Source organism: Prosopis cineraria, unplaced genomic scaffold, assembly GCF_029017545.1.
Source record: "Prosopis cineraria cultivar Desert tree isolate PC_DT_omini unplaced genomic scaffold, ASM2901754v1 PC12, whole genome shotgun sequence".
Taxonomy (NCBI): domain Eukaryota; kingdom Viridiplantae; phylum Streptophyta; class Magnoliopsida; order Fabales; family Fabaceae; genus Prosopis; species Prosopis cineraria.
This window is the reverse complement of record NW_026555343.1, coordinates 35,611,904-35,627,400: the sequence shown is the minus strand read 5'-3', so window position 1 is coordinate 35,627,400 and position 15,497 is coordinate 35,611,904. Positions and strand designations below refer to the sequence as shown.

General features: G+C 31.5%; 2 protein-coding genes across 2 annotated transcripts; both read left to right on the top strand.

Moving 5' to 3' along the window:
- Positions 1 to 5,337: 5,337 nt before the first annotated feature.
- On the top strand, positions 5,338 to 10,179 carry LOC129288346 (pyrophosphate-energized vacuolar membrane proton pump-like). The gene is made up of 8 exons (XM_054924864.1): positions 5,338 to 5,697; positions 6,940 to 7,514; positions 7,635 to 8,014; positions 8,168 to 8,254; positions 8,341 to 8,671; positions 9,065 to 9,475; positions 9,570 to 9,629; positions 9,738 to 10,179. Exons 1-8 carry the CDS (start codon positions 5,445 to 5,447, stop codon positions 9,942 to 9,944), a joined length of 2,304 nt encoding a protein of 767 aa, XP_054780839.1. The 5' UTR covers positions 5,338 to 5,444; the 3' UTR covers positions 9,945 to 10,179.
- Positions 10,180 to 12,277: 2,098 nt separating this feature from the next.
- LOC129287447 (uncharacterized) lies at positions 12,278 to 14,514 on the top strand. Its single transcript, XM_054923600.1, has 4 exons — positions 12,278 to 12,345; positions 12,491 to 12,586; positions 12,689 to 12,805; positions 13,910 to 14,514. Exons 2-4 carry the CDS (start codon positions 12,518 to 12,520, stop codon positions 14,036 to 14,038), a joined length of 315 nt encoding a protein of 104 aa, XP_054779575.1. The 5' UTR covers positions 12,278 to 12,345; positions 12,491 to 12,517; the 3' UTR covers positions 14,039 to 14,514.
- Positions 14,515 to 15,497: the final 983 nt, after the last annotated feature.

Below are 15,497 nucleotides of genomic sequence, written 5' to 3'. Positions count from 1 at the left end.
AAACTTAGTTAAAAGGGGTATGCTGATCTTTATGCTGCCTGACGAATAATCTCTGAAGTTAGAGAGGACATCGATGATGGGCATGAAAAAAAGTTAAAAAAAATAAATAAATAAATTAAGTATAAATAAATGGGATAGGTTTTTTTGGGGGAGCAAAAATGAAATCGAGGGTTACAAAAAAGGAAGAAAGTAGGGTTTGTGAAAGGAACGAGAGAAAGAAAACAAAAGCAAGAGAGTGAAAAAGACAAGAGAATGAAGGGAAGGCGTCTCTGTCGGAGTCTGGCCTTTGGTTCATCATTCGGTTTTTTGTTCTGACCCCAATGCCCTCCGTGGGTCCCACCCTCTCTTTCCCCGTCCCTATGACAGCTATGTCTCTCTCTGTCTCTCCTCCCTCTTCTTTTAATGCCCACATCCAATTTTAAATCCTCCTATTGACATTTGTTTCTGTGTAAGCGTGTGCCATTCATACACTCACTCCTCAAAATATCCTCAATGTCAGCATTTTCTAGATTTTTTGTGCTTATCAGTTATAATGTATCCACATCACTGTTTGAATGCATTAAATTCGGGCGTTATTGAATTTAATTGGACGTAGGTCTTTCAAAAATGATTTTTACATCAACACATTGGTAATGAGGTATAAAAGTTGAGCTCCCAAACTAACCCATTCAATCCATCAATTTTAATAAATTAAATTATAAAAATTAATTTATTTTTAAAAATAAACTGAATTAGCCCAGTTCATAAAAATAATACTTAAAATAAGTTAGTCCATGAGCTAAATGGGCTAACTTATTTTTTTTAAAAAAATAATTTATTTTTTAGTTACAATATATCTTTTTATAAATTTATAATAATGATAATATTTCTTAAATTTATAATTTATGAGTTTTAAATATATTCTTTTCATTTAAAAAATAATGTAAATTTTTCTTATAATTCAAAAATGAAATTTTTGTTATAGTTTGTAAATTAATTATTTTTTATTTTTTACAGAAATATTTAAATATATATTATTTGTTAATCTCATAAGATCGATTGATTGAAATCACAAATATAAATTTATTAAAAAAATAATATAAGTTTATATTAAAAATTATTCTCTATATATATGATGTATTGATTATAAATTTTAAATTATTTTAAAAAATAAAATTATATTTTACGGGTCCCACAAATGTGCGGGTTTGGTTGAATTTTTCTAATCCATTTATTTTGGCAAACTGATCCAACCCAACTTTTTAAAATACTAACCTGTGCGGGTTAGCCTATAAGTTGGCTTGAAACACTACATATACTGAAACTTGATATCTCATGCTTAATTAGCCATAGTCTTTTTTATTAGTGTCAATGCCAATTGATTTTATCTATATATGATTAAAACTCGCTCGCTCGTGTCACATGGTTTTATGCTTTGGCTAAAACATTTGGGCACAGGTTCAAGTTGGAGGGGCCTTTTAGATTGTCATTATTTATAAAATCTCATATATTAATAAATTTTAATAAATATATTTAATAATTTTATTTTTTAAAAATAAAAATATAAAATTTTAAAAATAATTTTCATTTAATATATTAAAAAGAAAGATAAATAAAAATTAAATAGAGAGAAAAATAATAATATTGAAATTATGATTGTTCACAGGTTCGGTTTCAAGAAAAACTAGACTAAACCAAACTAATTAATTTACTATAATCTAGAACTTATTTAATTTTTTTTGCTAATCCATTTGGTTCGAGTTTTGTACAATTTGGTTTAGTTTGGTTTATGTTTGGATCAAGTTTGAACTTTTTTAATGAGATATTCTTTATAATAACTAATATATTGATAATAAATAATTATTATTTGCAATTAAAAAATCCTCCGAGCACAAAAAAATTTTTTTGACAATTAATTAGCATATTTAACTATTAAAAATTAATGAATTATCTTTAAAACACTTGATTATCAAATTTAAAAATTATTTTAAATAATTATAAATAACATTTAGCTAATTATAACTTACTTTTATTAATGATTTGCAAATAGTTAAACTTAAAAAAGGAAAACAATTTGAAAAGTTTAAAAAATATATATAATAAATATGTTTGGTTTGATTAAAGTTACTAGAAGAAAAAACTTAAACCAAGTTGGGCCAATTAGTTTTGGCAAAAAAAAAAAAATCAAATCTCATTTAAAATAAATTTTGATCTGTTCATGTTAATTTGATTTGGCGTCGTAGATTTAAATTAGTTTTGAACACTTTTAATTGGTATAAGTATATTAAATAAAATTTTAATATTTTCAAAGTATTTTATATTTTAAAATATTAATTTTTTCTTAAAATTTTTTTTATAATTTGAGATGTAGGTAATACTTTTTATTTATAAATAATATGATTTGACATAAATTATATTGAATTAAATTTAATTGCATGCATTTACCTGAGACCTCATATAAGTCATAATATTCACATCTCACACTTTTTTATTGTGCATTAGTAATTTTTTATTAGAAATAATGTTATTCAATATATAGTTAAATACTAAATATGAATATTTCATTACGCGAGAACTTTAACGCTGATTCGATGTGTTGTGATATGTGAGGGCTAGCTTTTTGGCTAAACTCCAACCTTATTATTGGTGTTCACATCACGTGTACTTTTTATTATTGTTTTTTTGGTAACCAGCTGCATATACTTAACATTATTTTAAATTTTTCAAAATACTCTCTCATTTAAAAATACAATATATTTTTAATCAAATTTTATCTTTTAATAAAATAATTATTTATTTTTAAATTAATTATATTTTTCTATATTTATCCCTATTAAATATTTTATAATAAATATAAAATTATTATCAATAGAGACACTTTTAAAAAAAGGTAATAATTATATTTCGAAAGATTAAAAGTTTTTTATATTTTCTAACATTCAATTATTCAAAAAATATTTTATATTTTTTAATAAAGGAAGTAGTAATTTAGGCTTTTTGAGTTTAATTTTTATCAGACGAACTTGGAGCTAAATTGGAAGTGGAGAAATTAAGAGTGAGAGAGTTTGAAACTTAAAATTAAAAAATTGATATAAATAAATAAAAGAAAAATTACATTTCAGACAAAAAAAAAATTACATACTGAGATTTAAAAATATTACTCCTTTCATTAAAAAATGTAAAATATTTGTAACTGAATCTCACGCCAATAAAATAATTATCTACTTTTAAACTAACCTCATCTTTTTATATTTATTCTTATTAAATGCCCTACAATAAATATAAATCTATTTATTAATAGGGGTACTTTAAAAAAGGTAATGATTATACCTCAAAAAATTAAAAGTATCTTATATTTTTGAACATTTAATTTTTTAAAAAATATTTTACATTTTTAAATTGAGGGAGTACTTTTTATGTAGAGAAAAAGAGTGTATTACTTTTTTATTGCTCAGGATAGGATACTTTACATGTAATTTTTATTTTAAATATAAGAAAATTATATTTTCTTTGGCAAAAATAATAAATTTAATATGCATTTACAGTTTCTATAATCAATATTTTAAACATTTTAAAAACATTTAAAAATTTAAATTTAAACTATAAATATGATTAATAATGACACGATACCCGACCATTTCAGCCCAATCCGAATTTGTTGGACTCTGAAAAACTTCACGTTCCGAGTAAACATGTAAAAAAAGTGCTATGAATACACTTGTTTTTAATCTCTTGGTAGTGATTATTACATTAAAAATTCGTGATAAATTTATGCAGATTACTAGTATGTGACAAATGTTTCCAGAAAAATATTCTATTTATAAATTATTTTTAACTGAATTAATGATTTTCATTTTTAAGATTTGTTTTTTGTTTAGATATATTGCTGGCCTAAAAAAACTATTCCCTTGAATTCATCTTATTATTTTATTTTATCTTTACGAGTTCCGATATGCTATTAGAGTTTGTTGACATTTGTTATAAAAAAAAAATTTGTTGATATTTTCCATAAAATGAAAGTTCGTTTTTACATGACGGAGCACTATTAAATGGCACAAAAAAGAATGAAAGATGTGAGTGCGTATTAATAACCAAGTCATCAATTAATTATTAATAAATGATTAATATGGATCCCAAAAATGATTATTAATAGCATTTAAAAATTTCGTTACAATATTTTGCAGAGACAATGCTTATCTAGTTATCTAGGATCGCAGATAAACACGTTTTAATGAAAATTACTTTGTAAGTGTTTGATCACTGAATTTTGCAGATACATCACAAATACATCATTTTCAATATTACAAAAGTCATTTCAAACCATTTACATTGTTATGTCTAAATATTCACTTTGCATAAAAATTATATCTAAACATTCGTAAATGAATTAATTCCTGGAGGCCTATCAACATGGATCCATGTTGGGTGTTCATTACATGTCACTGTAATGAAATCGGCACAGATTTAAAGTTTTAATTTGTGATTTTTAAATACCCACAATTTTACTTTTCCAAAATGTAAAATAATAGAATATCTAAGGCATAATAATAAAATTAAATTCAATATAAACCAACCAAATTCATTCCAAGTAATGTGATCCGTACTCATAGGTCTCATGGTTTGGAAAAGCTTTTACTATTTAACAACATTCAACGAAGTCTTTATTTGGCCAAAAAAAAACAAAGTCTTTATTCTGTCCAATAAAATAAGTCTTTATTTTGTCAATAAAAATATGAAAAAAAATGAAATTGAGGTAAGAACCAATAGTAAATAGTAAATAACAAAAAGATCATCTTAAATCTTAACTTGTACCATATACGAAATACGGATTGGTATAATACGGTACGTATACGGAAATTACCCAAAAAAATGATTTTTATCCGATAGGACGCTTTGCACGCTATTCAACACTGCCTACGTCAGCATCACTAAAGCCGTTTCTAAAAAGCTTCCACGATATTCTCTCTCTATTTTTTTTTTTTAGGGGTCAAGACTCCCATGATATTCTCATCTATAATTTCCTTAGCCTCACAATCATCTGCTTCGACACTAAATTAATCCCATCATCTCTAACCCTTGACTCTCCATCATCACCGTCAAACCGACAAGGTCAACGGTCCATATTTCACCAGCCCTCGCCCCACTCATTGTCGAACACTCAGAAAATGACACGTCACGGGTACACCGAGATAGCGTGATCTGTGATTTCCTTTTAGATGATCTTTACTCTGGACGGAGGATCTAACGGATAGGAATTGAGTTCAATTTTTGTATGTGGTGTTCAGTGTAGAGTAACTTTTTCTCCTCAACGTCACTTCTAGTTTCGCTATAAATGTCCATTTCCCTCGCGCTACCCGAGCTCGCTTCGTCTATTACAGTGTCGTCTTGGTTTTTCGTTGCCGGTCTTCGAGCTTGCATTTTTTTTTCCGATTAAGGTCACCGGCGGTGATAGGTTTCCGGCGAGGATGGGTGTTGCTCTGTTGTCGGAGCTTGCGACGGAGATAGCGATCCCGGTGTGCGCTATTGTGGGGATCGTTTTCTCGTTGGTGCAGTGGTTCCTTGTTTCTCGTGTAAAGCTCACTCCTGAGCGTCACGGACCGTCGTCGTCTCCGAGTAACAAGAATGGGTACGGCGACTACTTGATTGAAGAAGAGGAAGGTATCAATGACCACAATGTCGTCATGAAATGCGCTGATATTCAGAATGCCATCTCTGAAGGTGAGCTTGTATTATAGATCTGGAGATTTGTCTGAGATCTGGTTATTGCTTTCCTGCGTCTTAAAATTTCTGAAATGAATTTCGTTAACAAGGCAAAATTTGAATGCTTCTTTCTGACGTTTCGAAAACGCTTAGCTAAGTGAAAAATTTGATCTTATGGACTGTGTTGTTTAGTCCGCATGATTTGGTTGTTCGAATCGCAGGAGAATTCAAATTCAGATGATTTAAATTCGACAGATTACGAAGAGAAAATAATTTCTTTTTCATTGTTCTTACATGAAATGACTTCATAAAGCTTCTGCCTTTTTTGATATTTCTTACAAGTTGGATCTTTTCAGGGATATTTTATTCCTTATTTATTACTCGTGTTTGGGCTTCAGAGGCCGAAAGTTCCCTTACCTAATATCAGATCTGCTTTCTATTTCCTCGTTTGGTTTTTCATTCTCGTTTCCGTCTTGGATTTTATTCGTTTTGTGCAGCTGATTGTGCTCTGGATAAATAAAATGTGTCATATGATTGCAGTCTCCGAAGGGCTTGGAGTCTTTTGCTATGTTGCTAGCATTAGCAATAAGCGATTGTTATTGTTGATTATATTAAATGCTCGATCTTGTCTATTCATGTGCACAGCACGTGAACTATATTTTCCGGTGATTTGGTGATATTTTGTTGTCCACGTTGTGATCTGTGTAATTATTAATTAGTAATTAGTAATTAATTAATTAATTAATATTAATAATATTAATATTGATGTTTGGCTTCAAGTTTGAATTTTATGTCATCCTGCATATCCGCGTTAATATGTAGGGCATTTAGCGCATCGTTTCAGAAGCAAGATCTATGGATAATGATACTAAGTGTATTAGCTTCATCAACATTTCTAAAAAAAATTAATTTAATTTTCCGGCATACGTTATGAATAGTAATCTTTAATCATGGTTCTATAACATACTGCCAACCGTTTCGTTTTTCACAATTACGGAGCCTAAACAAGTTTTCTTCTTCTATCACGCTCGATGTGCACGCGACTATAAGTTCTATTGAATTTGTATATGTTCCTGAAATTGAGTTTAGTGTTATGTTTTATGGAAATGTATATCCCTTACTACATGCACTGACTTAATTCACTTTACTGTTTGTATGTCACCTTGATTTAGCTTGTAAGTTCTTGGCATGATGTGATTCACAAGTTGATCAAGATACATACATTGTTCATTTACACACAATTTGTGCATAATTTTCCAGGTGCTACATCCTTTCTATTTACTGAATATCAATATGTGGGAGTCTTCATGGCTGCTTTTGCAATCCTGATCTTCCTTTTCCTGGGTTCTGTTGAGAGCTTCAGCACCAAGAGCCAGCCTTGCACATATGATAAGGAGAGGATGTGCAAGCCAGCACTTGCAACTGCAATATTCAGCACCGTGTCTTTCTTGCTTGGTGCTATCACTTCAGTCCTTTCTGGTTACCTTGGGATGAAGATAGCTACCTATGCTAATGCAAGGACAACATTGGAGGCAAGAAAGGGTGTTGGTAAAGCTTTTATTGCTGCATTTAGGTCTGGTGCGGTGATGGGTTTCCTTCTTGCAGCAAATGGTCTTTTGGTGCTCTACATAGCTATCAATCTTTTCAAGCTATATTATGGTGATGATTGGGAAGGCCTTTTTGAGGCTATTACTGGTTATGGTTTGGGTGGATCTTCCATGGCTCTGTTTGGTAGAGTTGGTGGGGGTATCTATACCAAGGCTGCTGATGTTGGTGCTGATCTAGTCGGAAAAGTTGAGCGGAATATTCCAGAGGATGACCCAAGAAACCCAGCTGTAAGCAATACTGGCCCCCTTTCATCTGTTTTCATTTAGAATGAAAAACTCACTTGATATTGAATTCTGTCTTTATTTTTGAGCTTTAATATTAGTGAGCCTTTTCTTTTGTTTCTTCAGGTGATTGCTGACAATGTTGGTGATAATGTTGGAGATATTGCTGGAATGGGTTCTGATTTGTTTGGATCATATGCAGAATCATCCTGTGCTGCTCTGGTTGTTGCTTCCATATCTTCATTTGGGGTCAACCATGAGCTTACAGCAATGTTATATCCCTTGCTTATTAGTTCTATGGGCATTCTTGTCTGTTTGCTCACTACTCTCTTTGCTACTGACTTTTTTGAGATCAAGGCTGTTAAGGAAATTGAACCAGCATTGAAGAGGCAACTTATCATCTCCACAGTTCTTATGACCATTGGAATTGCAATTGTTTCCTGGATAGCTCTGCCATCATCCTTCACAATTTTCAACTTCGGAGCTCAAAAAGTTGTAAAGAGCTGGTGAAGAAAAAGTTCTTTTTCAGAAAGAGTCTTTCAGACATTATTTTGTTTAGAGCATGTTTACTTCATGCTGATAGACTAGTTCATTTTTTGTTTTCGTTTTATCTGCTGTTGATAACGAACTTCACCTTCTAACATGGTTGAAATTACCAGGCAGTTGTTCCTATGTGTTGGGGTTGGCCTCTGGGCTGGACTTATTATTGGATTTGTGACTGAGTATTATACTAGCAATGCTTACAGGTACCTGAATATTTGCAAAGATTGGATGCAAGCTTATATTTCCTGCTGTCGTCATGATTTTGATCACATTAGATAATTTCTTGCAGCCCTGTACAAGATGTAGCTGATTCTTGCCGGACTGGAGCTGCAACTAACGTTATCTTTGGCCTTGCCCTGGGATACAAATCTGTTATCATTCCTATTTTTGCTATTGCAGTCAGCATTTTTGTTAGTTTTAGTTTTGCTGCAATGTATGGCATTGCTGTGGCTGCCCTTGGGATGCTGAGCACCATTGCTACTGGGTTGGCTATTGATGCTTATGGGCCCATCAGTGACAATGCTGGCGGTATTGCTGAGATGGCGGGCATGAGCCACCGTATCCGTGAGAGAACTGATGCCCTTGATGCTGCTGGCAACACAACTGCTGCCATTGGAAAGGTACTATGATTCTATTTGGGCTGCTTTATCGTTCATATCTGTGAAGCCTCTTTTTTTCTTGTCCAACTACATTGTGATTAGGGAAGTGCATTGTGTATGCTTATGGCTCTTTTCTCATATCATAGAATACATGTGTGGTATAGAAGTTCTCACGGCTCAACAGGGGGAGAGCCTTGATGGGTTTTTCTGCATCTTAATGGCTTGAAGAATATATTTACAGAGATATTTTTATAATCTGATATCCTTGTGCTGGTATCTGCCTCTGTGAAACAAGAGCTTCTGCATGCTTGCCTTGTTTGAAAGTAATATTGGTTTGTGTTTCCTATGGCCATTGTCATGCAATATTAACCCTATTAAATACAATTCATTAGCTTTTTCTCTTTTTTATTTCAGGGCTTTGCCATTGGATCTGCTGCATTAGTGTCTTTGGCCCTATTTGGTGCCTTTGTGAGCCGAGCTGCAATCTCAACTGTAGATGTCTTGACCCCTAAGGTCTTCATTGGACTCCTAGTTGGTGCCATGCTTCCCTACTGGTTCTCTGCCATGACCATGAAGAGTGTGGGAAGTGCTGCCTTGAAGATGGTTGAGGAGGTTCGCAGGCAATTCAACACCATTCCCGGCATCATCGAGGGCCATTCCAAGCCTGATTATGCTACTTGTGTCAAAATCTCTACTGATGCATCCATCAAAGAGATGATTCCCCCTGGTGCCCTTGTCATGCTCACCCCACTCATTGTTGGCACATTTTTCGGTGTTGAAACTCTCTCAGGTGTTCTTGCTGGCTCTCTAGTGTCCGGTGTTCAGGTAACAATCTTCATCAATCACGAAACATCGAGGTTACAAATTTTCTCTCGATCTAAAGTTTGCTGAACATTCTGCATTGTAATTTTCCCAATAGATCGCAATATCAGCGTCCAACACTGGGGGTGCTTGGGACAACGCTAAGAAGTACATTGAGGTAAAAGTTCACGCTTTTTACTTAACCTCTACCGAACTGATTCTTCCACAATTTTTTTGTTTGCATGATTTTCCTGTTTCTTGTGAGTAATGAATTGAGATTCCTCAGGCTGGTGCATCTGAGCATGCGAGGACCTTGGGGCCAAAGGGATCTGATCCACACAAAGCGGCTGTGATCGGTGACACAATCGGAGATCCTCTCAAGGACACTTCTGGCCCGTCGCTCAACATCCTGATAAAGCTCATGGCAGTGGAGTCGCTGGTGTTTGCTCCATTTTTTGCCACGCATGGTGGTTTACTTTTTAAGATCTTTTAAGGGAATGGGGACATGGAAGGATCAAGAGGTATCTTTTTTGTTTATCCCTTTTTTTTAATTCGGTCATCAGATGGGAATAGGGTTTGCCATTGACAATTCCTCAAAAGCAATTTTCTTTTGTACCCAATAGCTTCATCCCCAACCTTAGGCAGCTGTTTAATCATGAGAACTTCAAATTTGTTACAAAAACTCGTGCCTTCTCTTTTGACAAAATGAAATTTCAATTATCCTATCATGGGATGTGTTTTTTGCTTTCATGTGTAGGATTTGTTTTGGTCAGTGTCAATGGGGTTGAAATGAGAGATTTACATGTTGAAAATAAATTGTAAAATTATCAATCATTGTGAATCTCAATTTAAGAATAGCAAGTGAATGAAAAGAAACTAGGCTCTGAAACACTCAATAAGAAACTGAAAAGGTCAATCAAGTGAAACCAATAGAGCGAGACTATATTCAATCAAGTGAAACCAATAGAGCGAGACTATATTATGTATGAGCTTGCAAGTGAAGTTGTCTCGTCCGTGAGTTACTGTGCTATAAAGATTTCGTTTGCTGTGTCTCATTTCTCAGAGGGAAATGGTTTTTTTTTTTTAAAATTAATTTCATTTTATTCATCAGATCAAGCGCGTCCAAGATAGGACGGTTGTTCTTTAATAATAAATCAAAACAAGTGTTTCTAATAAAAATATTAGTTCATCTTATTTATTTGGAAATTAAATTTGAGTCTTTGATGGCTTCGATTGGTGTTAATTAATTTATTTAAACGACACAATTCAAGGTTGGAAATTTTATTGGTATAATAATTAAAGTTTAATAGAGTTATCAGTACGTTCCCCCCACGAAAAAAAGAAGGAAAACAATAATAATCTGCATATATTTCAAAGTCTAAGAATTGGTCTCATTTAAAACGTAAAGTTAATGGTGATAAATGTAACATATTACATTACATTTGTAAAATAACAAATTAATAGCGGGAAATATTTGCATAAATGGGAAATTTGGGGTTGCTTAAATAAAATTAAGAAGATTAGTGAGTTTATTTATAGATTATTTTTAATAAAAGAAATTATAATAATTTAAATATGAAATTTTGAGTTTGAACTGATGTGGATATAGAAAGTAATGAAAGTAGTGTAATAAAATAATGAATAGTGTAATAAAATAATGAACGCAAATAAAATATAGGAATTTAAAATTATATGTATTTTAAAATAGTTCACAAGTCAAGACTCGAGTTTTAAACTACTGGCTGTTCCATTACAAGATCTCAAAACACGCAAGGGTAAAACCAAGGCCAAGCAACCTCTTTCCCATGAACGATGATGTGGCTTCTTTATTTTTAATCTTATTTGGCGTAAAGATCCAAACACTTTCTTCATTCCTTTTTAAAATAGCTTTGATCAACTACAAGTCAAATAGAAACGGTGTTTTTCTTTTTTTCCTTTGGTGGGTTCTTGACAAAATCATAACAATGATGATAATTAGAGTCTTTGATCCAACAAGTGATTTAGAGGGCAAGATGCCCAAATGAGAAATATCCCGTCATGACTCTTGATCCTCATCCATTTAATCTTCTTCGTTATTATCCTTTTTATATACAAAAAAATTGAAAATATAAGATAGCCCTTGTGGCTTCATCATCCTTACATGTCATTTTCTTCTTTGGCAAGCGCTTAAAGTTCTGACATTTATTGTCCTCTTCCTACAAAAAGGTCCATTTTCGTCAATGGATTTGTTTGTTTGTTTGTTTGTAATTTGTGCTTTGTGCACCTCATCACTGGCCATTCCTGCAAGCGGATAAACATGGAAATGTTCTTCGGGACCTCATATGAATTGAACCAAGATAATGGCTGCTTTTCGACCCAGTCGATGTTGACAATGCAACCTTAGTGTATACTGCTAAAAATATCTCAATAATTAATCAAAATAATCGAAGAAATAAAAGTCTACTGAGCATACTCATTAAATCCATTGCTCTAAAGATAATATCAATCCAAGTAAAGATCTCAATTATTTTGAGAATAAGCATGTTCACAACCAATTAGACCTTTTTAGCTTTACAAAGAGTAGAAAGAAAATAGAGGGAGCACGATGTTGAGCGTGCAGAAGACTAAGTAACTACTTAAAATATAATTAATTATTTAATTCCCTCATGAGCTCTTTGACTTGGTCAATATTATGATGTGGATAAAATTGACAGACTCTGTTCAAATGAGCTTGCTTGTATGCCTCAGTTATATAGTCCATACAAGATCAAACAAAGTCAATCTGTACCGATTTAATAATTAATTGAATATATACAAATTCACTATATATATATATATGTAAAATATTCCAACACATATTTCTCCAGTGCTCGCTGGTTGTAACTGTTGAAGCTCACAGCCCTCACGAATTTGAGGTTCGTTTCCGTCTCCTTACCGAGAAAATTCTGATGGGGCGGAGAAAGAAAATTTATTAATTTGATTCTTTCACTACACTCTCAAGCTATGGCTACCAGATACAAGCTGCTCAATTAATATCAGTTAGTGTGAAATATTGTTTAGTTTATAGTTGAAGCTGAGAGAGAAGTAATGGGGAGTGCGCCATCAATGCTTACTCAATATGACATTGAAGAAGTCCAAAGTACTGCAATACTTTGTGTAGGTTCTAATTATATTGGTTTAGTTTGGCTTTAGTGTTGTTCTTCAATCATTGTTTCTGTTCTCTGAGTTATTATAGTGTGAAATTGATCAAATTCGCAGCAGGAAATAGTGTCTCTGTACCAAAGGTTCTCCCAACTTGATCGTAATGCCAAAGGATTTATTTCAGCTGATGAGTTCTTATCTGTTCCTGATTTTGCAACGAGTCCACTTTCTCAGGTACAAATTTCATTTCTTTCATCTACTTTCTTACATACTATGAAAATGGGAGTTAACCTATCCCGTTGAATTAATAAATTATTAAACCAGTATATTGACTGATTTAATCATTGATTCTTAAATCAATACCTTGATGGTCGTTCTTATTTTCAGGACTTTGGTAGTCTGAGAATGTTTGGAGCCATGTTTTGGTTGGGGTGGCAAAAACTTGGTTTTGAAACTATCCCAATGTAATCCCAAACATGCACTTTTGTACAATTTCACAGTTGAATCTCTAATCAAATCAATTGATACACGTCTATATATGGATAACAAAACTCCATAATGGTAATTAGTAAGTTCAAATATTTTTTTATAAACAATTTTATAAATTTTTATTAAATGAAAATACAGGACAAGTTCAAAACATGGTATAAATTAGAGCCATCTTGCCCTAGTTTCACCGAGTTGCAACATACAAAGATTGAATTTTCTTTAAACCCTACTGAAATATGTCAATTTAACCAACATAAGCCGTGTGGCATCCTTATACTTGACTTTGCTTTGGAACTCTCGTTTTAGTATTCTCTTCTTTCTATTTTCGTCTCTCTACAAATAGGGCCAGAATGTCATTTTGCGTGATGTGTTTGATAGTTGATGTGGTTATTTTGTAGAGGGTATTCAAGATGGTTGATGGTCTGAATTTCAAGGACTTCGCGGCCTTCTTGTCTGCTTTCAGTGCCAAAGCTAGTCCACAGCAAAAAAAATAGAATGTATGTGTCAGTTATATTATACAACAGATTCTGCAATTAATAATTATACTTCTCCTATTAAAAAATATATGACATTTTTAATATTTTAAATATAATTAATATATTTTTATTAAAAATATTATAAAATATTTTATTAAATAGAAGTAAATATAAAAAAATAATGTTAGGTAGAAGATAATTAATTATTTTATTAAAAATATGATTCAATTAAAAAGTTTTATATTTTTTAATAGAATGAGTATATGTTTCCAAGACTAATTAACTTCATTAACTAATTATTTACAAGTCATTTGAAATTTGGTCCAAGTGTATCACAGCTCACACTAGCTTTTTGTTTCAAGTGATTTTTAAGGTGTACGATTCAGATCGCCATGGGAAAGTGTCTTTTAAACATATGGTTGAAGTGCTCAAGGATCTGTCAGCTCCATTTATATCTGATGAACAGAGAGAGGTAATGATCAAATATCGATACTTTAACTGAAATACTGTTTTGAAAGTTTGCTTTTCTTTTTCTTTTTTTTAACTGAATTTTAGTTTATGAGATATAGTATTTATGAATTTCTAAATAAAATTTGGATCTTGGGGTTCCAAATTATGGTAAATGAAATTATAAATTAGAGAGAATAAATTACAAATTCTTCAGATTGATTAAGTAATTTCTCAAGAAAAAAATAAATAATGAGGTTAAGTTATAAATAAAATTAGGATATAGAGTTGCAAATTATAATGGATGAAATTGCAAATCCGAGAGAGTAAGTTGTAAATTTCTAGAGTTAAATAAATAATCTTGTAAAATTTAATATTTATTTTTTTGTTTTTATTAAAAAATTGTGTTATTAAATTAAAATGGAAAATCAACTGCAAAACAAAGTAGAAGGAAATGTAAATTTCAGAAAGCAGGCTGCATATTTGTGAATTTAAAATTGTCAGAAAAAATCAATATATTTTGAAATTTGTTAAAACTTCAATGAGATAAAATTGTCCTTTGGGACTTAAGTGCCATTCTTCCTATAAGATATGGTTTCGAACTCATGCTATTGTAGATTTGAACTAATGTGTTCTTTTTTTATCCCATAACTTTAGACTTGTGAAATTGATATTTAGATAATAATTCATAGGTAAAAAGATATATACAAATTATATTTTTTAAAAAAATAATTTTTTTTTAAAAGGTTAGTTGATGGGTTGGGTTAGGAAAATTCCAACTTGCCAAAAAATGAGTTTTTTTAATCTTCACCTGTCAACCCATAATTTATCACAAGTAAATTTGCGGCTTGTCTATCTAGTTTTATATTTAAATGATGTGACTAACTTTTTTTAATTCTCATGAGTTAATTATAAGTGACTTGTAACAATGATAAGAGGGAGCATGTTGTTCCTTGGATTTGTTGTTTGATGGATCTCTCTTGTTTGGCTAGTTTTTCAAACATAATTGCAATCCAACAATATTATCCAACATAATTTCAACTGTATGATTTTACATGTTCCACTAAAGCAAGTCAACTATACGTATCATACGATGATTTTTTTTTTTTACCAAAGCAAAAGTCAAATTATTATTAATAAACAAAAAAAAAAAAAGAGAACACACACACTAAACAGTCCAAGCAAAAAAAAAAAAACCCACCCAAAATCTATACAAAATATGCCAGCACACACAAACCTGAAACCAGAAAGATAAACCAGTAACAAATGCGCAAAGAAGTCAACAAAAACAACAATGACACTCAAACAAACAACAGAAACACAACCAAAAGGAAATCAACTAAAAAAAAAACTTCTCAAATAAGTCATTCTATGACTAATCGGTGACAGGTAAAAATCATTCAAGAATGAATAATAGTGTTTCTAAAATTCCAGGACTAGAAGTAAAATGCCTCAATACATATTAATTTCTTTTAGGTTTTCTTCATAGCTATTACTTCCTCCATTTAAAATAG